Source organism: Tursiops truncatus, chromosome 1, assembly GCF_011762595.2.
Source record: "Tursiops truncatus isolate mTurTru1 chromosome 1, mTurTru1.mat.Y, whole genome shotgun sequence".
In the NCBI taxonomy this organism is placed as follows: Eukaryota; Metazoa; Chordata; class Mammalia; order Artiodactyla; family Delphinidae; genus Tursiops; species Tursiops truncatus.
The window spans coordinates 58,457,585-58,485,171 of NC_047034.1; the positions used below are offsets into that span (position 1 = coordinate 58,457,585).

A 27,587-nucleotide genomic window follows, 5' to 3' on the forward strand; every position below is an offset into this window, starting at 1 on the left:
TAATTTTGGAAATTGCTTCCAAAATGATTTTGCTCAATTTATTACTAGTAAAGCTTGATTTCTTCTTCTTAGAGACATCACATCCACATCAAGCACGCATGTCTCTGAATAAGCTCAGGGCTTTGGCTAGGGCAACCTGAGCCTTGTTTTCTGCCAGGCACACTGGAATGCACAGCTCACAATGGTTTCCAGATATATCAGTTCCCTTCCTGTCTAGGACACTGCGTTGCCACATGACCTTTGCCAAGTCACTTCTTTCTGCTCTCCCGTAACATAAGGTTGTAATTATGATGATCTCCCTCATAGAAATGTGATGAGAAGCTATTCATAACAAAGACTGTAAAAATTGCAAACATGATGAGAGAGGCAGATATTAAACGTATGAAAAAGTTCTAAATTGAATACCAATTTCCTCCCTGGCTCAATGTGTTCTTAAAATTTATTTGTAAGGACAACAGTAGCAAGAGTGCCTCATTAGGCCCTTCTATTAATGTTATCCACTAAGTCTATTTTTTTCTGATCCCAAATATGGCCTTGATTTTTAGATAAATGATCTTTGTGTGTGTGAGGTATCTTTTCATTGTTCTCTCATCAGCCACATGGACTTTCTTTTTTCTTTCCCCTCAAAACTGAGATCATTTCTCTAGTTTTAAATTGGCAATGTGATCTTTTTCAGTGCCAGACACATGACGTGTTCTAGTAGCCGTCTGGACTTGGGGCTGGGATCATATTCCTTTCCATCCCCAATATATGTTCCAAACACTTGTGAGTGTGCTGAAGGGCAGAGGCTTAAAGAGGTGAGATGAGGCCAGGCTGGCATCTACTCTGTAGGATTCAGGGACAGAGTCATACTTCAAAGTGGTGTGAGGGAGTGATTGACAATGTACTAGGGCTGCTCATGGTAGGTGGAAGGACAACGGGAAAAAAAATAAGCTGCCTTAGTACATTTTTTCAAGTTTCTGTTAATCTTCCATCTGTAGACTCTTTAAGCTGCCTTCATATTTGGATGTGGACATTGAAGTATTGCTGACCAATGCCAGAGTCACAGGAATATCCTGCTGTGCTTTTGATCTTCCCATATGACTAGATTTCCTGAATCATCATGTTACTGCATGTGTGCACATATGTGCACACGTGAATCTTCTGGCACATCTCCCAGAAGAGTTAGTCCTGGGACAAAGGGTCCATTGGTGCTTTCAGAATGTAATATTGATCACTTTGGCTTTCCTTGGCTCAGAGCCAGATACTTTGTCTTTCACTGCACAAGATGGCTGCCAACTCCACAGGCTTGTCTCAATGTGACAGGGCTAGGCAGTGTTTTCTAAAGAGCAGAATAATTTTTTAGAAGCTTTGAAAAAAGTTGTTTAAAGACGGAACTTTGTGTGTTGCCAACTATAGGCGGTGCTTGGAGTTTGGCTCTTGTCTTTCAACCCTTATGTTCTGAGGTACATTCTATATTTAGTTACATTATACTTTCTAATATTCAGTCAAGCGGGAAAGTCAATGAGACAGAATAAATCACTAAGTTTTTTTTTTTTCTCTATGGTTTTTGCGCAATTTGCTAACTAGGACTGGTCTTAGTCAAATCCATAATTTGTGGTTCAAACTTAATGATAATCAAAGGTCAAATTCACAAAGATAAGGTAAAGAAATCTCTTCCTAACTTTTTCAAAGTGTATCTTTCATGTATAGGATTATGAAAATTATAAAAGCAAATAGTTCAGAAAAGACCTTGATGCCAGTTCTTGACCTATAAAATGATACAAATCATCAGTGGTCACTAGAATAGAATAAAAAGTTATGAATATCTTCAGGCAGACTTCCTTCGCATTAAGAACATGGCTACAAATTTCAGGCCCATTGCAAGCTTCTAGATTATGCAAGAAAGATACACCAGAATCTTATTTTCTCCTTTTTTCCCAAGTACTATGTCTAGCATTTGACCTAAGCAGGAGACAAAATAGGGAGCATTCTCTCATTTCCAGATTTCCATTCTTTTTTTCAGCCCTGCTGCCTTCCACACACCAAAAATGTGTTGACTGCCTTTTCTCTCCTCTCATGAGAAGGCATATCCAATTAGTCACAAAATACCTGGATATGAATTTATTTCATGTATAAACCTTTCCTGTATTCCAGAGAAATAGTTTCTTTTTTTTAAAAAAAAAGGGCATAAGGAAGAAACACTCATAGTAGACTTTTAGCTATCGTGGCTTCTCTGAGAGGGAATGGCTGAGAAGGTTTTCAGTCTTGCCATGATTTTGTTCCAAGAGTAAGACCCTGTCCCTTGCTTCTGTGGTGTGTTATGCTTTGTTAGGTGAATCAGCTGTTTTCATTAGTCTCTATTATATTTGACTCCTGAGAGATGCCACAGAGCAGATCTTTAATCCAGGACAAAAATGGAATTTAATCCGAATTCCAAACATTCCAGTTGTAATGGAAAGAGCACATGAAGCGTTGGAATCAGGTAGACATGAGTAAGCTTCCTCATTCTGTCACTTACCAGCTGTTGGGGAAGGTATTTAACCTCTTTGAAATTTGTTGCTGATATACAGAATAAGAAAAATAATAATACTTAGTTGATGGGGTTATTATGAAGTTAAATGAGATAATGGATGTGGAAGGCCTAGCACAGCATTTTACACAGCTGATTCTTTAATAAATTTCCTTCACTGAAAACCTCTTTTTTTTTTTTTTTTTTTTTTTTGCGTTACTAGGGCCTCTCACTGTTGTGGCCTCTCCCGTTGTGGGGCACAGGCTCCAGACGCGCAGGCTCAGCGGCCATGGCTCACGAGCCCAGCCGCTCCGCGGCATGTGGGATCTTCCCGGACCGGGGCACGAACCCGTGTCCCCTGCATCAGCAGGTGGACTCTCAACCACTGCACCACCAGGGAAGCCCTGAGCATCCTTTAATGTCAGTAGTCTCTATCAAACTCCGTGGAGCTTATTTCTTAATGACAACTTAAGTAATCCATAAACTCAGCTGTGATATTTTTTAAAAATTATTTTCCATGGTTTTGATATCACCAGTGTCAAATTTAAACTTGTGGTGACAGCGCAGCTGTGAACTCTCTGGGTGTCATATCTTTGGAAGTAGGGCAATGTGACAGTCCTGGAGAAAATTGCCATATTTGGCATTTTTGGGGTACACTTAGATTCTCAAATTCCCAGACAGAAAGGGCTGATTGAATCTCTTTCGTTTACTCTGAATAGCCCACCTCAAATCTTTTCTTTGAAAGTAGACAGATTATAAATAAATGTGTAATATTATTATACACAGTATATTTCTATCATGTATAAGTGGACCCAATACTCTTTGAGGTTAATAGTAGTATGTTTTCAAACTGTCAGAGAGAAACAAAGAAATTTTAAATTAGAGAGTAAAATGAGATGAGTTCAATGATAAATCCAGGATGGTCTGTTGACTCAGTAGAATGATGCTTTTTTTTTTCCAGAATAATAACAACAGCCTTGGAAGTCTAGACATTAATATTTTGACCCAGGAAATCACCCTCCATGCTCTTGAGGGAATGTGGTGTTTTGCTACAATTGTTCCGCAGTGTGCCTGTTACTGTCTATTAATCCCACACATCTTGATGTCATCCAGGAACACCAAAAGCAGGTTGTAATTGGGAATAGGTCTCAGGTTAATAGAAGAAGCACTATTGTGAGTGGACCATCAGAGCCCAATCAAAGATTAAGTAGATTTGCGATTCAAAACTTGGATTTTGGGCCTTTCTCCCTCCAAGTTTAAAATCATGTTTGAGTTCTCATCTCAGACAACCATTTCTTCAGCATTATATTATTCAGACTCCATGCTTGTATAATATAGAACAATGATTTTCTTGTTTTCCTTTCCCTACAAAGGTCTCATAGAGAAGCATGGCAAATAGAAAAATAATGAAAATCCGTGTTCCGAATTCATCCTCAGACTGCCTTACTAGACAAAGCTTTGCATTGAGGTGATTGTATGAAATCTTCACATCCACATGGTTGGGACAAAACTTTCTGTCTTCCTCATTCATTAAGCATTGCCCAGCTAACTCTTTGACACGGAAAAGTTGGACAGTTGAAAATATTCTGGTCTTGTATAAAACTTGTCATTGTACATCCAACTTACCTGAAAAGGAACTTCAGGGAATTTGTTTTTCATGACCCCATGCCTCATCCCTTTTACGTTTTCAGTTGTCACATTAGCAGCTTCTGTAACTGCAGTACTGTTTATTTTTACAAAAGCCAGAGCAATGATCCATTAGTCTCTGACGATGGCATCGAGAGTTGTCTTTCTTCATTCCATAAACATGTATGAAATGTCCTGTGCATACCTTATGCTGTACTTGGAACCTTGGGGAATGCAAAACTAAGTAGAGAATGTGGATCTGCCTCAAGGAGCTTGCCTCAAGAGAAGGCATGACAGTTTCCCTCCATGATGCAGAACTTCAAAGTCAGAGATACCCATCTGTTGTCCAGAGTACCATCTACTCCAGAGATCCTAACCTCGGAGCCTATAGGCTAAATTCAACTTACAGACATACTTGTTTTGGCTCACAAAGTATTTACAAAATAAATTTTAACAAGTCATTGATATTTTGAAATGGGAAGATATTACATAAAATTCTGGATTTATGACTGCTTTTGAAAAAAATGGGGAGATTTGGCAACACAGGGTTTTCTTTCCTAGTTGGCAATAACTGAGTGGAGTGCCCAGTTTTTCACAGTCCTCATCACTCTGTCACTGTGTTCTCTCAATTTCCATAATTTCTATAGAAAATAGTGGGAAGTTTCTAGGAAGGTGGTAACCTGAATGTATCTTTTTTTTTTTTTTTTTCCTGGCCATGCCATGCAGCATGAGGGATCTTGTGGCATGCAGGATCTTAGTTCCCAGACCAGAGATTGAACCTGTGTCCCCCTGCAGTGGAAGCATGGAGTCTTTTTATTTATTTATTCATTTATTTATGGCTGTGTTGGATCTTTGCTTCTGTGCGAGGGCTTTCTCTAGTTGTGGCAAGCGGGGGCCACTCTTCATCGTGGTGCGTGGGCCTCTCATTATCGCGGCCTCTCTTGTTGCGGAGCTCAGTAGTTGTGGCTCGCGGGCCCAGTTGCTCCGTGGCATGTGGGATCCTCCCAGACCAGGGCTCGAACCCATGTCCCCTGCATTGGCAGGCAGATTCTCAACCACTGCGCCACCAGGGAAGCCCAGAAGCATGGAGTCTTAACCACTTGACCACTAGGGAAGTCCCCCTGAACGTATCTTTTTTCCCTGTTATTTCAACTTTGTCTGGTCTGCTTTCTGAGCCTCCAGACCACTGAAGCTGATTGGTATATACTCATGTTCCAGTGAAACTCAAACTCTATGGGACACCCAGAGGAGAAATGTTGTATAGGGCTTTTTCTATATGGTCTTGGAAAGCCTGGAGATCTCCAGGATGAAGACTGAGAAACCTGGAAAGCACCTGTTTCTAAGACAGTATGGATCCTTGGAAGAAGTTTGGCATTAGTATCAGTGAATGTGCCTGGTCTTCTGGCCTTGAAGAGCTAAGGAGAAGCAAAGAAAAGGTTGAACTCTCATTATACCTGGGATTAGAAGAGAGAGAGGATAGCTGGAAGAAGGAAGGTTTTTATACAGTCCTTCAATAAGTGTCAGCCTCTTGTTTGTAAAGTCTGCTTCACCTTCCACAATGCAAGAACCTATAGACAACTTGAGACAATCCAATAACTAAACAATGAGCTCATATGAGCTCATAATGAAAAGTGATCAGTTGAGGACAACCCAACAATCTACAAAAAGAAGATAGATCATAATGCACAAAACACCCACACAGCTGCTGAAGGAGACAGATGACAATTCATAAAGATTCAAATGCAGTTCCGAAATACTTCCTGTATGTGAAATCATAATTTCTGAGCTAATCAATTCAGTAAATGAGTTGATGGAATTGTTGGCTACCACCTAGACTCAAATTAGTGGCCTGAGATGTCAAATAAAAGTAGTATCTTAAAGCACAACACAATATTTCATAAATATGGAAAACACACACACAGAAACTTGGAGGATAGAGCAGGAGCCCCATATATGAAAGAAGTTCTAGAAGAAGAAATCGCAAAAGGAGGTGAAGCAATGAAACAAATATTAGATTTCCCTCAAGTTCAAATAAAGGTCTAATCTTCCATTAAAAGGACTGATGAGAAAAGACATAAACCCGATAGGATTTTTAAAAAGAAAAAAAATAGTAATGTGATTAAAATTTCTCACAAAACTGCAGGAATTTAAAAAGAGATATCACAGGTTCATAAAAGATGAAAAACTTATAAAAGAATATTACATAAAACTTTTAACAACAAATTTGAAGTCAGGAAAAGAAGAATTTCCTAACAAAATTATCAAAGAAGACCCAGGAAAACTGCAATGGATCAATTATCACAGAAGAGATTGTTGAAAGATTAAAGACTTACCATTAAAAACAGTACCAGGAACAGATGGATTCATAACTAACTTTTTTTTTTCTTTTTTTTTTCTGCGGTACGCGGGCCTCTCACTGTTGTGGCCTCTCCTGTTGCGGAACACAGGCTCCAGACGCACAGGCTTAGCGGCCATGGCTCACGGGCCCAGCCGCTCCGCGGCATGTGGGATCTTCCCAGACCGGGGCACGAACCAGCGTCCCCTGCATCGGCAGGCGGACTCTCAACCACTGCGCCACCAGGGAAGCCCCATAACTAACTTTTAACTAGCCATTTTTAGAAAGTTTTCCACATTCCTTGATGGAAAGATCTGATATAATAAAAGTGTCAATTTTCCAAAAATTATTGTTTAAATTTAAAATAATCTCAGTTTTAATCCTTGCAGAGGCTTGGGGAAAATGGATAAAAAGACTTTAAAGTTTATAAGGAAGCAACATTTTTGAGAATAGCCAAGCAAATTTTGATAAAGGTGAATAGTGAATAGGGACTTGCCTTACTATCAGAATATATTAGTAAACAGTTGAAATTGCATTAGTATTGTTATAGGCATAGGAAGAAACAAATATATCAATAGAACAAAATAAAGAGTCCCAGAAAATACATGATTTGATATATGAAAAGAAGAAAAATACTGAATTATTTAATAAATAGTGCTGGCACAGAAAGCTACCCATCTAAAAAAAATAAAACTGAAATCTATTTTATGAAAAAATTAATTCCATATGGATTAAAACCTTAAATAAGTAAAAAAAAAAATAAAATATGGCAAGAAAATCTAGTACACAACAAGTACAATCAAGGAGCAGAAGAGACTCAGCAGTATAAAAGACTTTTTGGTAATACGAAAATTAAACTTTTATTTTTAATTTAAAATTAAAATTTTAATTTAAACTTTAAATATTTGAATGACAAAATATCATATATCATATGGTTTAATAGTAAATATTTTATATTATGCAGAAATATACCCAAAATGTTTATAAAATTTTATAAACATTTATAAAATTGATTTGGGAAATATATTTGCAATTCAGAAGATCACCAGATGTTTACTATGACAATGAAAAGTTCTTACTACTTGACAAAAATGTCATGTGAATCTCAATAGCAAAGAATATGAAGAGGCAACCAAATGGCCAATTAATATATGAAGATATTCTTACTTTAATTTGCATTTCCCTAATTCTCTTTACTCCCCATTAAATTGACAAAACTAAAATGTATTGAAACATCTATTGTCACATTCATGGAGACATGGGTTCTCTTATATATTGTACATGAAAATGTGAATATTTTCAGCCTTTATGACCACCAATCCGGCAAAGTATTAAAATTAACAAAACATGTACACTTCAACCCATTAAATCCTACTCTTTAATATGTATCCCATAGAGGGGAAAAGCCATTAATTTCCAGAAATAAATTTCATTTGATTAAATATACTAAAACACAGTTGATACTGACAAAAAATGAGCTAATAGTAAATATACCTCAGTATAGAAATAGTAAATTATGGTACAAACACACCAGGGAATATTATGGAGTCATTAAAATGAATGAACTACAGGTCTAGAAGTTAATTTGGAAAGATTTCCAGTAGATATTTCTAAACAAAAAGAAAGATAAAATAGCATAAATATGATTCTATTTTTAGAAAACAATGATAAGGTTTTATATCTATGTACACACATACAATGATAAGATTATATGTATATAACTACAGCTATCATATATTATATACACGTAATCCTATCATTGCACATCCTTCTATATATAATACATTTATATTTGGAAGGATGTGACCATAAAGAAAATGTGAATGGTACAATACAAAGTTATTAGCATGCTGTGGAAGAGTTATTTAATCATTATGTCCCCCTTGTTTCTCCCAATTACTTTCTTATGTTTCCTAACATTTCCTATCTTTGGAGTTAGGTTGGGGCCACATGACAATCTTGACCAATGGACCGAGAGGAAAAATGAGGCAGTTCAGAAATGATGTGTTTCCTGCATTTCTCTCTTCCCTTGCCTTGGAAAACTTGGAGGCTACATGTTCCAGATGGCATAGCTACAAGTCTGAGGAAGACTGCCAATCTACATTAAACTTTGCATGAGGAAAGTTAAACTTATTTTGTTAAGCCTTAGAGATTTTGGCATTTTTCTCTTATGGTAGCTACATTAATTATCTTAATCCAGTGATTAATATTTTGAGATGAGATGTTGCTGAAATTAAAAATCTAAAATATATGCTTCATATTAGTGTGAAGCCAGCAGTGAGAAAATTGACATCAGAGGAAAGAAAGACAGAAATTGATGTTATCCAGTGTCCACCCCCACCCCCAAGAAAAAGAAAAAGAAAAGGTAAAATGATCACTCGTGGTAACTTGGGCATTAGGCCAGACCTCATGCATAGCAGAAGAGATTAGAAAAGACAACAATTAGTAGTGAATATTGGCTACTGCTAATTGCTTTTGTCAGAATCTTATAAGAAAGTGATGAACTCAGAAAAAAAATTGGCCAATTTTCAAGCAGAAGTTAGAAGGATTACAGAGATGAGAAATTTGGGATCATACAAGGTTGGAAAAACTGATTGCTTATCAACCTCAAAAAGTGTAAGATAGTAACAAAAAAAAATTAAGGTCCTTGTTGGCATAAGTGATCACATTCAGATTTCTCACTTTTGAGCCTGAAAGCCTTTAGGTGGCTATTATTAAGTTGAGAAAGACAAGCGTAGAGATAAGAAAGCAAAGACATAAAGCAGATCTGAAAACTATGCCTCAGTAAGATTTACAGTGTGGTTACTGGCACATGAAACTGAGCAAGTGGATGAAAAGCCTACTATATTTTTTAAGTGTTAAGCCAACCAAGATTTTAAGGAACTACATTGCCAAAGAAACCAGTAGCTTAGACCAACTGTGAGATTTTGATCAAGATATGGAGACTTCTACTTACCATCCAAAAAAAATTACCCTCCCACATAAGACAACTAAGAAACCGAGAAAATATATAAAAAATTGATTTTCAAGACATTAGGCATAAGGCAATGAAGAAAACTGATCTTTGAGAAATGGGAGACAGAGTAGGTGAGCCCTACAATTGTTCCAGCTTAAAGCCCAGAAAAAGTTTCCAATCAGGGCACAGATGAAGGATTACAGGTGGAGCATGGCAGTCTCCCTGAGTTGAGAAGACAGAGATGGGAGCCTGGGTAGTGAAAACGTGGCTAGATTTTGTAGGCAGAGTACTAGAGAGAAGAGAGCTGCACAAAGAGAAAATTCTGGACATCTGTAGAGGGTTCTTCTCAAGTATTCAGCTAACTAATGATCAACACATGCATGTAATGAAATACCCAAGACTGAGCAAAAAGGCACCTGAAAGGATTAGAGGGAAAATCCTGTGAGCAAGAGTGAAAAAAACTCATAATGTACAGAGCTTTGATTAGAGTACTCAGAAGGATTTTGTCTCAAGATAAGGAAAAATTAGTCCCTGACTCAACACCACTATGTCTAACAAAGCTTTAAGCAAGATCCAAAGGATTAAACTGCTCCCAAATAATTTAACAATGTCTCAGAATAAAGCTCAAATATATTTATAGGAAAACAAACAAATGAAAAACTCCCTAGCCATCAACAAAGTGAAATTCACAATGTCTGGCATGCAATCAAATATTATCAAGCATGCAACCAATAATGGCTGATAATATGGAAAAAAGATCAATTAATCAAAATCAAATCATAAATGATACAGATGACAGAATGAATAGGCAAGGATATTGAAACAATTATAGGAAAAGAATCTGAAAATATATATGTATATAAATGAGTCTCTTTGCTCTATAGCAGAAACTAACACAACATTGTAAATCAACTATACTCCAATAAAATTTAATTTAAAAAACACTGTAAATCAACTATACTTCAATAAAAAATAAATTAATTTAAAAAGCAATTGTAAGTACATTCTATATGTTCAAGAAGCTAGAGAAAAGCTTGAATATGTAAATCAGAAACATGGAAGATATAAAAGAGAACCAAACTGAACTTCTTAAAATGAAAATTACAGTGTCAAAGATGAAAAATACACTGGACAGGATTAATGGTAGATTAGATATTGCAGAGGAAAGGATTAGCGAATTAGAAGACATAGCAATAGAAACAATTCAAAATGAATCACAGAGAGGAAAAAAAGTTATTGAAAAAAGGATGGACAGAGCTTCATTTAGTTGTGGTATAATTTTAAGCAACCTAATATACACGTGATTCTAGTCCCCAAAAAGAGGAGGGGAGGGACAGAAAATTTTTAAAAGAAATAATACTAAAAATAATGGTCAAAACAATTACAAATTTGATAAAAATTATGAAAGCAGTGATTATATAAGGCCAATGATACTTTAAGGCAAGAAATATTATTAGAGATAAAGAAAGACAATTCATAATGTTAAAAGGTGCTAGAACAATTGAAAATCCATATGTGTGTGTATGGTGGAGGGATAACTTCCATCCATATACATATTAAAATCACTCAAATCGACCATAAACCTAAGTGTAATACCTAAAACTATAAAACACTCAATAAAAGCAATGCATGGAATCTTTATGACCTTCAATTAGGAAAAGATTTATTAGATATAACATCAAAAGCATGATCTAGGAGCTTCCTTGGCGGTCCAGTGGTTAAGACTCCATGCTCCCAATGTAGGGGGCACGGGTTCCATCCCTGGTCAGGAAACTAAGATCCTGCATGCTGCACAGTGCAGCCAAAATTAAAAAAAAAAAAAAAAATTAAAGAAAACAAAACAAAAGCATGATCCACAAAAGAAAACATTGAAAAATTGGACTTCATCCAAATTAAGAATTTCTGCTCTTTGAAAGATACTACTATGAAAAGACAAGCCTCTGGCTGAGTGAAAATGATTAAAAATCACATATCTGATAAAGGATTTATATCCAGAATATAGAAGGAACTCTCCAAATTCAATAAAAAAAGAAACAGCCCAATCAAAAAAGGCCAAAGTGTATAAATGACACTTCACCAAAGGAGAGATGTTGATGGCAAATAAGTACACAGAAAGAAGTTCAAAGTCATTCGCCATTTTTGAAATATAAGTCCAAACCACAAGAAGTTCACGTTACACACCTACCAGAAAGTTTGAAATTAGAAAGACTGACCATACTAAGTGTTGTGGAAGTGGAGAAATTGAAACTCTCATATACTGCTGGTGGAAGTGTAAAATGGTGCAATTACTTTGGATAACAGCTTGGTGGGATTTTGAAACTTAAAAACACAGCAACCAGGGCTTCCCTGGTGGCGCAGTGGTTGAGAGTCCGCCTGCCGATGCAGGGGACACAGGTTCGTGCCCCGGTCTGGGAAGATCTCACATGCCGCGGAGTGGCTGGCCCGTGAGCCATGGCTGCTGAGCCTGCGCGTCTGGAGCCTGTGCCCCACAACGGGAGCGGCCACAGCAGTGAGAGGCCTGCGTACCGCCAAAAAAAAAAAAAAATACAGCAACCATATGACGTAGTTGCTCTACGCTTAGGTTTTTAAGCAAGACAAATAAATTTATATTCCCATACAAAGACTTGTTCTTGAGTGTCATAGCAGCTGTATTGGTAATATTCAAAAACTAGAAGCAACCCAAATATCTATTAACAGGGGAATATGACAAAATACTACTCAGTAATAAAAAGGAATGAGATGTTCATGCCTGCTGTACAGCATGCATGAATATCGACATAATCATGCTGAGTAAATGAAAACAGACCAAAAATAAAAAGTACACACTATATGTAAAGTCCATGTATATAAAATTTTAGAGAATGAAATGGTCTAGAAAGCAGATCAATTATTGTCTAAGGATGAGGGGGGCAGAAAGGGGAGGTGGAGAAGAATTCTAAGGGGCTTGAGGAAGTTCTTATATGTGATGGATATGTTTATTGTCTGACTATGATGATTTCTCAATTTAAACATATGCCAAAACCTATCAAATTATATTTTAAGTATGGGCAACTTATATCTCAATTATATCACAATAAATCTGTTAAAAAACCAGGCAATTAGGGCCTCAAACTTCTGCAAGCAGAAAGTAGACTGAGAAAGGTATATAGTTCCAAGGACAGTATATTCCCTAAACGACTTTTTCAGGTGTAGACAAGGAGGATGTTCAAAAAAGAACTTTCAGATGGAAAAACAAAGGTTATTGAGAACAGTGGACAGAGAAGATTCAGAGAGCAGAACTGGGGGCTGACCAAGGTGCTGTCCTACACACACATCCCCATGCCAGCTAGGAGGACTTCATATTGCCTGCCCAGAGGACTTCAGAACTTCCGAGGACCAGTGACTGCGGTGTATGTTCCATTTTTCCCTTTCAAAATGGGGGGTGTTTACTGTTCCATTATTTATTAACATCTTGAGCAGCAGGGTTGGGGTATGAAGATGACTTGGGTATTTAGTTCAGAGTTCTCCAGTCTTGATGAAGATACTAATCTACATCCTGGACTCTGAGATGGAGGCAGCACCTGAATAGGACTTTTGTTGTCTCTTTTGAGAAGACATTGACTGTGGAAAGGAAGGAGAAAATGGGCTATTTGTCACAATGACAGTGCTCACTACATACTCCATGAGCTGCCTTGATTTTGCAGCCTGTTTTACAGTTTAGCTGGGCTTTGTGACTAATTCAGCTAATGGTCTGTCAGTAGAATTTGTGTGTCACCTGCAAGCCAAAATAGTTAAAAACTCTTTTCTTGTATAGTGATCTTGAAGGTCATATGTTCCAGATGATATAGTTACAAATTGGAAGAGGACCACCTTACCTTCATCAGATTTGAAATAAGTGACAAATTTTTATTGTGTTGTCCCTGGGATTTCAATAGTGAATACTTTTTAGATTATTGGGGTGGGGGTGAGATTGGGACAGAGGAAAGTGGAGGGAGACGTCAAGAAAAAGAGGAAAATAGTTAAGAATATCACTTTAAAATGTATAAATATAATCAATCTAATAATTTCTATAAATATCCAAACATTTACATAAATCAAATGTCCTTTGAAAATAATGGGGCTATAGAAATATTATAGAGAAATATCCCGAATATTTCTACACATATAAGTGCTTGTCACTGTGCACTATAGTAAATATATTATTGTTTATTATATTGTATATAATGTACTGTATAACAATGCTACAGAAACTTTGGACAATTGGGAGAAAAAAATTCCTAAACCAATACTCTTGTTAAAGTAACTTTGAAAGTTTCTATGCATTCTTTTCCAATCTTTATTCATCTGTACATACATTTCACCTAGAGTAAAAACAATGTAATGACACTTGTAATTTATTCACTTTATATTATATTACCACTTTTAGTAGTTGTAATAATATTTCACAGTGTGTATGTCAGCATTTAATTATTTATTTTCCCAATTTTGGATAGCTCTAATGTTTTCAAACTTTTGCTATTGTGAATATCTTCCTGCACATAACTCTTCCCTCATAATTTTTTGTTCTAGGCTAGATTCTAAGAAATGTTTATTAGGTCATTTTATATCTTAACTTCCTAGACTCTGTCACCCCACCACTTTACTCACCATCTTTTTAAATCAAATACATGAAGGCTGACTACCACTTTGACCTATCTACCCTCTCTGTTTCCCAGCTTCAACTTGAACTCCAAACTATTTAGCATTTTGGCACATCTGGCACCCACTTTCCTTTCTTACATCCTCTATCTGAAAGCATGGAACAAGCTTTTTTCTTTTTTTTAACTACTTAAACTATCCACCGTTTAAAGAAAAATGTATCACTTCCTTTAAGAAGACATACTATATGTAAGCAACTAAAATATATAGAATTTAAAAGAAATTTAGATTCCACTGAGGAAAGGAGAGGTGAGAAATAGATTTATCAAGTAGAGAGTAAGTTAGTTTACTCAGGAAGTTTTCATGAAGAAAATAACCTTGAGTTGTGGATTCATATATATTCTGGACCTAACATATTGAGAAAAATAAAATAAGCAACCAAGTGTACATTTGTTTGTTTCCCCGATCTTTCCTTTCTATTTACCCTGTTTGGGACCCAGCAAAGTTGATGAAGAGATGTTGGTTAAGGAGTGAATTGGAGCCCAAGTCAGTGCAGAGAGTCAGATTGTCCAGAATCACATTCCTGACTGTGAATCACACATAACTCACTAGTTATGTGAAGCTGGGCAATTACCTCATTTCTCTAAGCCCTAGTTTCCTCATCTACAAACTGGGAATAATTATACTTACTCCATATGGTTGTAGTAAGAAGTAAAGTGTTTACATCTGTAAATTGCCAGGCCTAGTAGATAGGCAAGCAACAGCAGGAACGGTATCAAACTCCTCTCCTGGTGTAATGTGGGCTGCATATAAAAAATAAAAATGGTTGATGAATGTCATTGGTTATCAGATTTATCATTCACTATGAAGACTCTCTGAATGAATTACATTAGATCAATTAAATTAGATAAATAAAGCATATCTCACCAGTTCATTCTAGGTATTAACAAAGTCACCAGCTTCCACTAATAGTATCTTTGGGGAAATGCTTGACTTTTGCTTAGTGACTACATGAAAAGTATAAACAGGTGAAAGGGACCACTTCTGGTCTACAGAAGAGTTGAATTCATGGTTATTTTGTATTTCTTTGAACAAAAGGGAAAATAATGACATTTTCTAAGAGTTTAAAAAAATCACATGAACAAAGAAAATGATGTCAAGAGTAACCATCACAAATCACTTTTTAATCACAAGATGCAATTAAATAGTCATTAATGATTCACTTTGGGCCCTTGATTTTACCTTCTTAAAGATTTCTAGCTAGTATTGAAAAACTGCCCAGCAATCGGGGGGCCTGTCACTTGGACATTAGGAATGTCAACGGCTCCGAGCAGAGTCTGGATCTCATCCAGGTTCAGTGTCACTGAAATGGGAACCTGACCAGTAGGAAAAGTGTGTTCTTCTCCTGCCTCTGTGGATCTCTACCGTGGTTGGTGGGAGAGCTGCCAGGAGCTAACTCTGTGTGTCAGATCTTCATCCCGTTGCCTGCAAGGCAACAGGTAGCACCTTACCTGCAGAACTGAACAGACGGACTTCTCTCGGCAGACTTCCAGACTGTAGCCTCCTACTCTGGCTTAAGGCTGAGAACCGACCCTACCGATTTATTTTCAGATTTTGCGAATGAGAATGAAATTCAAAACACTTTTTAAATTGGATTTGATACACACGCATATGTTCAGTTTTAGTCCCAGGGGAAAACCCAGAGCTTGATAGGTTTTGATGCGCAATAACACCATTCTCCTTTCGAACGCTGATTTCTCTGGCCTCCCTTATAAGCATTGCATGCCTTATCCCTGCCACAGAAATTCCATCCAGGCAGGATTGTGAATCTTATAGATTTTGCCTCCCTTCAGCAGCCCAGGAAAATAAACAGCTAAACTAAACCTCACTGTAAGTTGGCTTCTCCTGAACCATGTAAATATAACAATACATATTTTTACCTAGATGTAGTAAATACATAAACATACAAAGGCTTCTAACCTCCTTGTGTTGCTCCCAGAAGCTGAGTAAATGTTTTCCTGGGATCCGTTTTAGGAGTATGTTGTTTTCAGAGATGTCTTATGCTGACCTGTGTTAGTGATGCTTACCTTTCACCTTGTAAGCTATTTCAGTGTTGTGACATCATTTTAAGGGAAAAGAAAACACCAAACGGTTTTAATTTTTTCTCTCTTTTCTCATGTTTCTACTTCTCCATGTCCCACCTACACTAGTATTAAGTTGATTTCCTCCAGAACCCTTGTGAGTGTCTGTCTTCATTCTAAGTTTTCCCCTCCCCTATGCCGGATGGCTCCTTGGTATTGACAAAGTCTGTGTTCAAGCCTTCTCTGCCCTCCTTGGTTTGCTTGTTTGTATTTTCCTTGCCTGAGGCTGGACTGACTGTAGGGCTTTCCACAGAAGAGGTAGGAGTTTGGATAAGCCAGCAGTTTAAGCAGGTTTTATGACCAGCCAGTGTAATAAAATGCATTCAGGGGTCACCCGAGAAACTTTAATCAGCACCAGGGGTCACTGGATAGCACTTCTAGACTGGGGAGACAGAAATGAGGAACAGAGACTCAAAAGAGAGGACGAAGAGTTGGGGGAGGGGGCTAGGGATCGAAGGTTCTCAAGTTATCAGAAATAACTTTTAAAAAAATCAATGTGTTTTGCAATCAGAAATGGTAAGAAGAGACATAATTGCCCAGCGGAAACTAGGGATCTGCTGCAAATTTAGATGAGAATTTTACCCAAAGACCTAATTTTTTTCCCTTGTGCAGTTTGCATGAAAGTTTGGCCTTATGATTGGTCTCGGGATGGATATCAGATATCTCACCCTGAAGGGAGAAACATTCCCACCAAATCCCTCTCCCCTGAAAGGAAAAAAAATTTTCTGCATCCAATAATCAGAGCCTGGGCAGACAAATTGGCACCACCTTTTTTTTGCTCTCCAGCCTCCCTTTTATTTTCTGCTAGAAATAAGACTGCAGACTTGAGTCACAATTCACAAATGTTTGGTAGTATTATGTTGTAAGGAACTGGGGCAAAAAAAAAACCCGGAAGAAGGTAATTCTTAAAAGCTTTGCTTTCACTCATGCAAACAAACTTTATGCTTCTCAATAAATCTCCTGTTTTGTAAGTGGCCATTAAAATAACAGATCATTTGATTAAAATTCTGTTTTCACAACAGTCCTTTGGAGTTCTGGGGAACCTCCAAATGTGGTCTTGGCCATGATGCCATTAGCATTTTATTAATGCATTCAAAAGGTTAAAAGCTCTTACTTTTTATAGGACTTTTAAAAGCCAACATTTGATTGTCTCTTGCATAAACTGACTCTGAACCCATTAAAATGTGACAACTTCAGAACCGACCGGATTTAAGGGTAAAAAATTGATCAAGGGTTTGCCACATTTTTAATTGCTTTGAATGAGGTGGAAACTGAACTGAGGCCAATATGTTGGAATGGAAAGAATTAAATCCAGTCCAACACCTTTTGATATAATAATGATATCTTTTAAATTAGGGTTTTTCCCTTTTAGAGTTGAATGATTCTTTATGGCACAAAAATAGTTCATAGTTTGAAAGGTTTATTTTTTCCTCTTTTAGTCCAGTCACAATGCAGTTTGTCATGAGAAATAAGATGGAAATATTTTTTTTAAAATATGTTTCAGGTGGTTTAGCCTAAAAAAAAAAAAAAGCTCAGGGCGGCAACTGTAAATCTACCTTTGTTGTTCATTTGGATGAAAAAGCACGTGTGTCTGTGCAGATTTGAAATGATGTTACCAAAAGTTTAGGCTCTTACTTGTAAATTAGGCACTTTTGGGAATTAGGTAATAAACCCACAATAAAATAATAAAACCAGTGGTCCTGAAGCCATTGATTGTTATTTTCCATTTTGTCTCATTCTCATCACATATATTTTTAGGTTGGAATACCCCATTTTATTGAATGATATTTTGTATGCAAAAAAGAAAATTCCTGCTCCCCCAACTTCTCCTCCAAATGAAAATGTCCATTCTTATTATTTCCTACTTTTACATCACTGATTGTGAAGAGTTTTCAACTTACCTTTATTGTTTTATTCCTTTATGTTTTAGTGACTGATCACATTTCTTACTCTAGTACGTTCTGTTTTTCCAGAGTACATTAGGTCTTTATTTTTTCCTCCTTCACAAATGAACTACTGAAAAACCATCTCCCTGGGTCTTTCTTTTTTAATTGCTTCTGTGTTCTGAGGCATTGGGGGAGCTACATAACTAGCAGAAGTAGATCAGTAGATAAGCTTGCATAACACGCACTTAATTATACAAACAAGTCTTTCTGGAGAAAGTCTTCTGACAATTACCTCCCGAAATAAATATACCTCAGTGACTGTCAATAGTAATAAAACCCGCACAATCATTTCTTAAAGCTTTTATTGTTTGCCTGTAATTAGCATGCTGATGTGATTAAAGCTACTTTTGACTTTTGATAAACCCCAGACTCCTATAGATAACATTTCCAGCGGTTCGAAGCTGCTTTCATTAGAAGCGATATTTATCTGATTTGTAACCAATCAATTGGAAATAAAACTTTCCTGTGGCATGCCGTTAAAACGCCTGCAGCAGCCCTGGTTTCCCGAAGCCCCTCTCCTCGTCTATGTCCTTGAGTGAGATGGATTCCATATGGTTTGGCGCAGGAGAACTGGCAGGGATTGAAAAGGTAGGGAATGCGGCTCTAAGGAGAGCCCCTCTAGACGTCCTGCCTTATTTCTACTTGTTGCTATTCGAAGGCACGGGTAACTGCTGTAACCAATTTTCTTGAAAAATACACTTTTGTGTAGCAGCAGAAAAGCCTGCAGAACTGGGGTTTGTTAAGGGCATTTTGCGATGTTTACTCTGCTTCTATATTTTTAAGTTTATGTTGGATTCTTTTATCAGACCCCTTCAGTTCTGATCTTAATTTTGTCCTTTTTGCCCTCCCCCCAAATTATTTCTCCCTCTGTTTCCCTACTATTATTCTCACTTTATATCTCCTTTCTTCCTTTCTTTCTGATTTTTGTTTTTGTGTTTGTTTTCTATAACATTTGACTTGCAACCAGTTTAAATTTCCTTGTTCAAAATTACAAAGCACTAAATATTGAAGTTTTGAAAAGTAGACAAATAATGACTTTCAACAGTTTATCTGACCCAGCAAACATGCTGAATACTTTCTAAATGTTCATAAGCGATAGAGGAACACGGAGCTAATAGCATTTATACATTATCACTGCAGTGATGTTACAGCCACCATCTCAGTTTCTGTATAATTTCTCCTCTGCACTAAACTACTAATCTATTTATTCTTGTTCTCAATAGGAAAAAGAAAAGAAAGAAAAAGAAAGAAAGAAAGAAAGAAAGAAAGAAAGAAAGAAAGAAAGAAAGAAAGAAAGGGAGAAAGAAAGTGCACCTTCAGAATCTATGTATTTATTTAAAGCATTTCTTCTGTCTTATCCTCCACATTCACCAAACATTTCATACTTTTAGAAATGTAATAGAGAAAGGAAAATATTTTCTAAAATATTTTCTAAAATGGAGCCAGTGTTGACATGCAAACTTTTATGGATTTCCAGTAATGGATCATTAAAATCTGTCTTTAAATATATGGTAAACATGTGCATAAATGCTATATATGCCATGCTTTTCAAGTTGAGTTTTAAAGTGAGTGTACATAAACAAAATATTTTATTGCTATTAAAATGAAAACATGAAATCTATGTCTGTGAAGCCATTTATACCAATCTAGACATGTTCAAAGGTTTTCAATTTTTATTTAATTATGTGGCTTCTCAGTGCCCATTTCAAGTGTTTTCTTGAACAATGTAATTTATAACTTTATAAATAATCCTATACAATTCTAACCTTAATTAAGTACATGTATGTCTTTGCACAGATAATTCAAGTGTATTGTTTTGAAAACACTGATTCTTTCTAATCTTAAGATGACCTCAGTTATGACATTTAATATATTGGAAATGAATGCCATTTCATGTACATATTACCTAGAGGAAGTTGCATTTAAAAATTTAGAAAATAAGACGAGGAATTTTTCCTGTAAAATGAATAACTAAGAAGATAGCAAGATTGGGTGTGACAAGTATGTCTCTACTGGTGTGGGGTTTATGAACGTGCCTTATAGTTAGGAGAATTTCTGGAGAACGACAGGCTCAGGGAAAAGGTTAGTAGTATGCTATGTGCCTTTTGAAAGCAGCTTTTATCAAATAGCTTAAACATTTTCTTTTCCATTTATTTTAGAAAATGTTTTAGAAATCATTAAATATCCATTTTAAATAAGTCAACTGTAAAGTGGTTCTTCACTTTAAATACATTCCCTTATTTCCCCATCTCCCAATTAAGAGACATTAAGGTAAGTCTGTTGGCAAATATATTATGCTACCAAAACACAAAATATTTATTCTCATCTTGATTTTGAATCCTTTAACGTAAGAATATTAATCATGTGTTCTTTGGATACAATTTTTATTTCTGTTGAAAAAACAGTAAGCATATTTTAGAAACTGAAGCTGGGATTTTTTTTTTGCACATAAATTGTCTTGTATTTCAGCAACCATATGATCACTAAAATAACAGAGAGGCTCAGAGCATTCTGGATTTGAGCAGTGCCTTTAAAATATACTCTGCCCATAACTGAAACCACAGTGACAATATTTCAAGTGATAGAAAGAAAAATGGTTTGCAGATTTACAAAGAGAAGTCATGTACTTCTGCAAAGTTTTATTCTCATAGGAGTTGTCTGGTGTATGGACAAATAAGATTGAGATAACATCACAACAAATAACTAAAGGTAGAGGGAAAAATCTCACTTAACTGGATTTTTAAAAATTGGTCTTTGAGTGTATGTTTGCACCTGTGCGTGTTATGTGTTTGTCTATAATAAAGACACATAGGTGACCATGGCACGATGATTTAGCTGTTTACTTTATGTATCTTCCCTATAATTTACTTCTCTTGAATTACCTATCATATATATAACTTTCAAACTTTTTTTTCTGGTAAACATACACTTATCTAGCCATTGACTATAGCTACACAATGACAAATATCAGAAGGAAAACTGAAAAATCTGAATTGTTTCCCTTTACAATGCCAAAGAGCTGAGTGTCTGAAAAGCATCAAGGCACTGGTGTAATGGTTTCAGTTTTTACCCAAGTGTTTGGCATCATGTAGACATGGTCACAGGCTCGTTCCCTCCCTGATGAGGGTGCTTTCATCTGTAGATAGAGGATATTTCAAAAGTACTCAGTAGAGCAACTGCAGAAGTGATTGAAATGACATTCTCCAGGCTGCATACTCAAAGAGGGTAAGTTTTGAACACTTTTTCTTGCAAGTAGCCAAGTCATTCCAATTCACATCTCTCATTTTATACCTCAGATGATTTTCTCCCACAACAGTCTTTGCACCTGTGTGTGTTGATTCCTTTATTTTTGTTTCCTGAAATTAACATGATTATTTTTTAAAATCCTATACATGATGGAGATTTAAATTTTGTTCATAAGTCCTATCCACATCATCAACAAATGCCTCTGTGTTTCTATGTCTCTTTGAAAAAAACTGCTCCTAGAGAGGGAAAGAATCTTCTTATTTCAAGTTTTACCTGAAGACAGAGTGGGCTTCATGCTTCAGAGTTAATTCTTTCAAAGAAGCTGAATGTCCGTGAACTTGGGAAGGGTAAGACAGGAACAAATAGGCCAATTTCTATTGTCTCATTAGACTACAGTGCTGATTCAAGTTTAAGTAACTCTCAATTTGTTAAAGGCATTGACTTGTCTTTCTTTTTTTAAAAAAATTAATTAATTAATTTTTAATTTTTGGCTGCATTGGGTCTTTGTTGCTACGCCCAGGCTTTCTCTAGTTGTGGTGAGCAGGGGCTACTCTGTTGCAGTGCGCAGGCTTCTCATTGCGGTGGCTTCTCTTGTTGCGGAGCACGGGCTCTAGGCACGCGGGCTTCTGCAGTTGTGGCTTGTGGGCTTCCTAGTTGTGGCTTGCGGGCTCTAGAGTGCAGGCTCAGTAGTTGTGGTGCACGGGCTTAGTTGCTCTGTGGCATGTGGGATCTTCCCAGACCAGGGATCGAACCCATGTCCCTTGCATTGGCAGGTGGATTCTTAACCACTGCACCACCAGGGAAGTCCCTTTTTTTTTTTTTTTTAACATTCCTGAACCAACGCACACTTATGAGTGTGTTCTGATATTGTGTCCTTTCCAAAGGCTGATCACACATTGCTAGAAACAGTAACACCAGCTGAATCCACTCCAGCTCCCCAGACAAAATGAATGAGAACAAAGACGTGCCCTTACAGTGTGTTTCATTTTATATTCTGTGTATTCATGATGCTTTTTAAAACTTACTCCATATTCAAACAAAACTTGTTTGCTTAAACTTAGATTTAAAACAACCATCTTCTTTTCAGGTCTCTATGTGGCTGCATGGCTAGTGTGTTTCTGTTTTTCCACAACTTGAAACATGTTGTGACAAAGCCAGTTAAAAATGAGGTCCAATAAAATGTAATGGAGTTCTGTAAATACATGAATATCGCAACCTCTACACTCTGGGTCTCAAAATCCTAGTTCTTAAAAGCAAAAGCAGCTTGGAGAATTCCTCTGCAGGAAGTCCTCGACACAAAATGGTGCCATTGGGCAAGTCCACTCACAAGAGAAGGTGGCGGGGGAGCTGCAGGCTCTTGCAGAGAAGTGAGTCATGGGCAGCGTGCACGCGTATCATTTGCATTCGTGAACATGTCTCTGTGCCCCTCACTGAGCTGCTCTTTATGTGTATAGTAGGAAGGCCTGATGGAGGGGGACAGAGTGGGCTCCAGAGACACATACCTCCTGTTTGCTCTGGTCTTAGTAATTATTGCAGAGTCACTGCAGAGCCCAGGAGAAAGAACACAAAAAAAGAAGTTTTAAAAGGAAACAAAAGAAAAAGAAGAGAGGAAGAAAAGAAGAAAGTACAGGCACTCTCTGCTCCAACGGAAGCTATGCCAAGAAGCAACTAACTAAAAACAGACAGAGCAGAGGGGAGAAATGAGGAAAGAATAAAATGGTTTGGAGTCAGGCTGACAAATGCACGAGAGAAAAATTCACATGGTTTCAGAGCAGTACTTGGCATCTATCTCAGAAATTCATGTGTGTGTATAGTTTTTCATGTTTATTTCTGGAAGAATATTTTGCAATTTCTTTTTACTGAAAAAGATGAGTTATTTTCATTCTTCTAGAATAGTGGAGAGAGCACCCTTATCTTCCCCCCAAAAGGCTACCTCCTCTAACTTAACACATTTTTTAAAAATGGTGTGTGTGTGTGTGTGTGTGTGTGTGTGTGTGTGTGTGCTGACTCACTAGATGACTTCCTACTTTCTATAACCAAATAGAGTGCTAAAACCCAAATGTCTGGGCCTACTGTCTTTCAACTAGTATCCTAACACCCCTTATGAGTAGACAGAGGCTCATTGGCTTGTTTCAAAAGAAGGCAGGGTGTAACTCGGGCCCATTTGACTTTGCATTACTTGAATAGTCTAACCAGCCCCAGGGCTGAGGTCTGCAAGTATTTGGCTTATTCGATCTAATCCACTGATGGCTTGTGTGGTAATGAATGTCTGAAATGCTTGTCTCTGATCAGGAATTTTTAATGCTGTCCTCATGGGCTCTGGTGAGCTTTCCTGCTTGTAAACGGAGGCTTAACACACTCAAATCACCCATGGAACTGTGTGAGCTGGCAACACCCAGAGAGAAAACTTGCCATTGTGATGCTAATTTCCTTCTCACCTTTGACCAGAAGGGGTAATTACATATAATTTGTGGAAACAGTTCCTCTGGAGTAAGAACACCTAAGGGAAACACGGAAGTTTGTTTAAACTAAATTGAATACATTATAGATAAGAAATACAAATGCAGTTTGAACTGGATTGTTCATCTCTGTCCCAGGATCAAAACTGAGGAATTTTGACTCCTCTGAAAATCACAGCCGTACTATGGACATTCCTATTTGGACCTCTCTCTGCAAAGCTACAAAGACTGAATTTGATGAAGCAAAGAACCTTAGAACAGCTGCCAGGGACTTTTGTTCTTTTGTTTTCTTCTATGGCAGACATGTTCTAAAGGCACTGATAGTGATTAACCATAAATGATTGTCTAAAGGGTGGTGTTTAAACATCTATTTTCTTGCCACTCCACTCCACCCCGCCCCTTTCCCCCCCGACATCAACCTTAAACTAGTTTTATCAGGATAGACACACCTGGAAAGTCATTCTGGAGAAGTGTGTGCATGGCTCCCACCTCTAGGGTGGTCACCAGTGTTGCCCTGAGAACACTGGTGTAGCATGCTCTAAGAGAAGTCTCTTGAAATACGTTTCAACTTATGTGTCCCAATTTCCAGTATTTTTTCCATCAGAAGTGAGCTCCTCAAAGGGGTGAACGTTTCAGTGGTGCAGTAAGAAGCAGTGCCTAAGCAGACTGTGATGTGGATAACAGCGATGATCCACAGGTGCAGCACTAACCCCCTTTCTGGGTAAATGATGGTAGTTGGGGGACATGTATTTTAACCAGCGTCAATTTAGGAGCCAGAATATTTGTATGTTAGTACTGATTGAAATACTGTTTCTATCCGTTTCTACTGTTGACTGACAGTTGCAGATAAGTGAAAGTCAAATCTGGCCATTCCCATGTAGTGGAAATAGCACGAGCTTTAAAGTCGGACGGGTCTGGATGCACATATTAACGCACTACATGTTAACCTTGCACCCTTGACTTCCCAGATCCTCAGTATACTCACCCTTTAAAAAGAACACCACCTCAAGGGATTTTTAAGATAAGATGCAGAAAGTGCTTTTGTACGTTTAAAAAACAAACAGGGAAAAAACCAAAAACAAAACCAACAACGCTCAATGAAAGTTAGTTCTTTCTTTTCTCCTAAAATTATAACAAAACCACAATTTTTGAAGTGAACCGTTTTTGGTACAAATCACTCTGAAGTCTAGTTGTCACCCTCTTTAACAGTTGATGACCTTGCTATAACCATGATAGATTAGAGTAGTTGCAAAAGTTAAAGGAGACACGATACACAATGTCTTAAATGCTTAATATTATGTGTCATCTGTCTTTAGTACCAAATATCCGTAGGCAGTTTTCTTATGCTGTAATAATCATAATCATAATATCTTTTTGAACATTGTGAGAGCTATAGATATATTCTTTCATTTATTTCACATAACAATTTCATGAAGTGGTTATTTCTGTTTTACAAATGGGACAATTAAATCTCATTATGTGCTACCACACAAATAGTGGAGGTGAGATTGTAACCCAGTTCTATTTGGCTCTAAATCCCAAGCTCTCAGCCGCTGTGTATACTACCTTATGCTATTCAGCCACATGGTACAGAATTTCACCATAGCATCACTGCAGACAATCATTTAGATTCTGCTCAAATACTCTGATGACATGAAATCTACTTTTCCATCTAGGTAACTCATTCCACTTTTTAATAGTTCTGTTTTTCTATAGTTATTTACTTGGAATCTGATGACCATCACTGTGAAGCTGAGAAGGACATTCAAACAATCGTATGAAAAGAAATGTGTTGTAATACAGGGTAAAAAAGAGAAGAAGCTGGTGAATTCTCTACAGGTCCCTTGGCCATTATCCAGTTTCTAGTAATATTCCCAGGGTCATTAAATGTTATTTTCCATTTGTTGGAACATTTTCATGATCAACATTTTAGAACTGCACTTGCTACATGTGGGTATTAAAAACTTGAAATGTGGCTAATATGGCTAGTCCAAACAGAGATGTGCTGTAAGTGCAAAATACACATCGAATTTCACATAAAATTTCTCATTAATTGCTTACACATTGATATGATAGTATTTTGGATATTGCTTAAATAAGTACATGATTAAAATTATTTTTACCTGTTTCTCTTTACTTTTGCAAATGTGGCTACTGGAAAATTTCAAATTACATATGCACAGACTTACATTTGTAGCTTGAATTACATTTCCATTGGACAGCAATTGTTCTGTACCCTCAAGAGGAAATGTACCAGATGTTTGAAATGTATCAAATCCATACCTTGCCCCAAAGAGTCTCAGAGAACAATAAAGGCAAATGCTTATTTATCTTTCACTCTACACTGTTTTAAAGCTCTGAGTACAAGGTACTTTGTATGCACAGAGAGATCATTTATCTTTTGGCATTTAGCTAGTGCTACAGTGAATATCCCTTAATCATCCTTGTTTAAGTTTGACGAGAATTATTTCTTTATTTACACCAGAAATATTGCTCTTTGTGTTGTAGAGAAATGCATGGCCTTAGTTCTTAAAAACCGTGGAGTTAGCATTGGAAAAATTCGGGCATCTGTCCTCAGTTTTGCTGGGTGTGGGTAGGTGGGTATGAAGGGAAGGTGTGGAGCAGAGAACAGATGGAGAGCTCTCCTAACTAGACACCACGATGAACATAAAGGTCTTTCCAAATCCTGAGTCCTCCACTTGAACACAACAGAATATTATCCAGAGTAACCAACCATGGATGAAGACCTGAGTTGACTCTGATAACTGTCCCCTGGGAAATCAAATGGTATTTCCACCCTCCCCACCTAGAAATGGTTTGTTCAAGGCACAAGAGGAGGCTACAGCTGATTTCCATCTTGGCGGAAGGAATTGTTCCTGTCAGCCTGCCTGCCTGGGATTGCAGCTGAGCCATATTTAGCCTCTAAAGCTAGATGTTTTAGTGCCTGGCTCTTTTTAACTGGCATATGTTAAGAGCTTTGAATTAACAGGTGCATAAAAACTGTCAAAACACACTTAAATCTCAAGACAGACCGTCAGTTGTATTAAAAAGTATGGTGTTACAGAAACATGCACTCTCAACGCATCCAGCATATAACAGCTTGGAAAGTCCCTTCTCCCTGCAAGCAACCCAGCAATATTAATCCATCCCATGAAACAAAAGGCCATGGTCCTTTAACCTCTTGATGGAGGATGGTGTGTGTGTCTGTGCACACGCACGCGTACGTATTGGGGGGATCAGAATCAAGCACAAAGCCTTTCCTTCTGCAACTGAATCTTCTTTCAGTTTCCAAGATCCCCATTTATAAACTAATCTAATTGAAAGGAAAAAGAACTCCCAGAGCTCTGGAAGGCACACTTGAAGTTGTTCCTTTTAAGGAAAATAAATTGATCATGTAACATGGTGAAATTTAAATTAAAATTATCACAGGGTGGCAGGGAGAGAAAATGCATCACTTAAAGCTGCGTGAATTATGTGTAAAAGACACTACTTGGTTAAAATAGGCAGAATCAAGTAAGATCCAGTACTTGATCAGAGGATAAGCAGAGGATAATGTTTGCTGCCGTGATATTAAGTTCCTTTATTATATTTGTAAAAGCAATAGTTATGTATCACTAACTCTAAAATTGGCAGGAAAGAACCTGACATTTCTCAGTTAATTACTTTCTTGCACATAATATGTACCATAAAGCATTTTAATTTAATCAAATTAGAAGTTTAATATGACCTTGGCTCTGCGTTTCATAGTGACATCTTAGATTCAGCACTAG

The 27,587-nt window shown here is 37.1% G+C and overlaps 1 protein-coding gene across 2 annotated transcripts in view; it reads right to left on the reverse strand.

The window, feature by feature from the left end:
* The window catches only part of GORAB (golgin, RAB6 interacting), a 92,641-nt gene that overhangs the window by 25,093 nt on the left and 39,961 nt on the right, over positions 1-27,587 (reverse strand). The window contains exon 5 of one of the 2 annotated variants that reach the window (XR_004526244.2): positions 14,716-14,828. Coding sequence is in view for 1 of the 2 variants with exons in the window: in XM_073804543.1 (XP_073660644.1) it covers positions 14,801-14,828 (28 nt within the window). In the remaining variant the exon portion in view is untranslated. Of the gene's footprint in view, positions 1-14,709; positions 14,829-27,587 lie in introns of those variants that run through there. The other variant, XM_073804543.1, reaches the window with a different exon arrangement.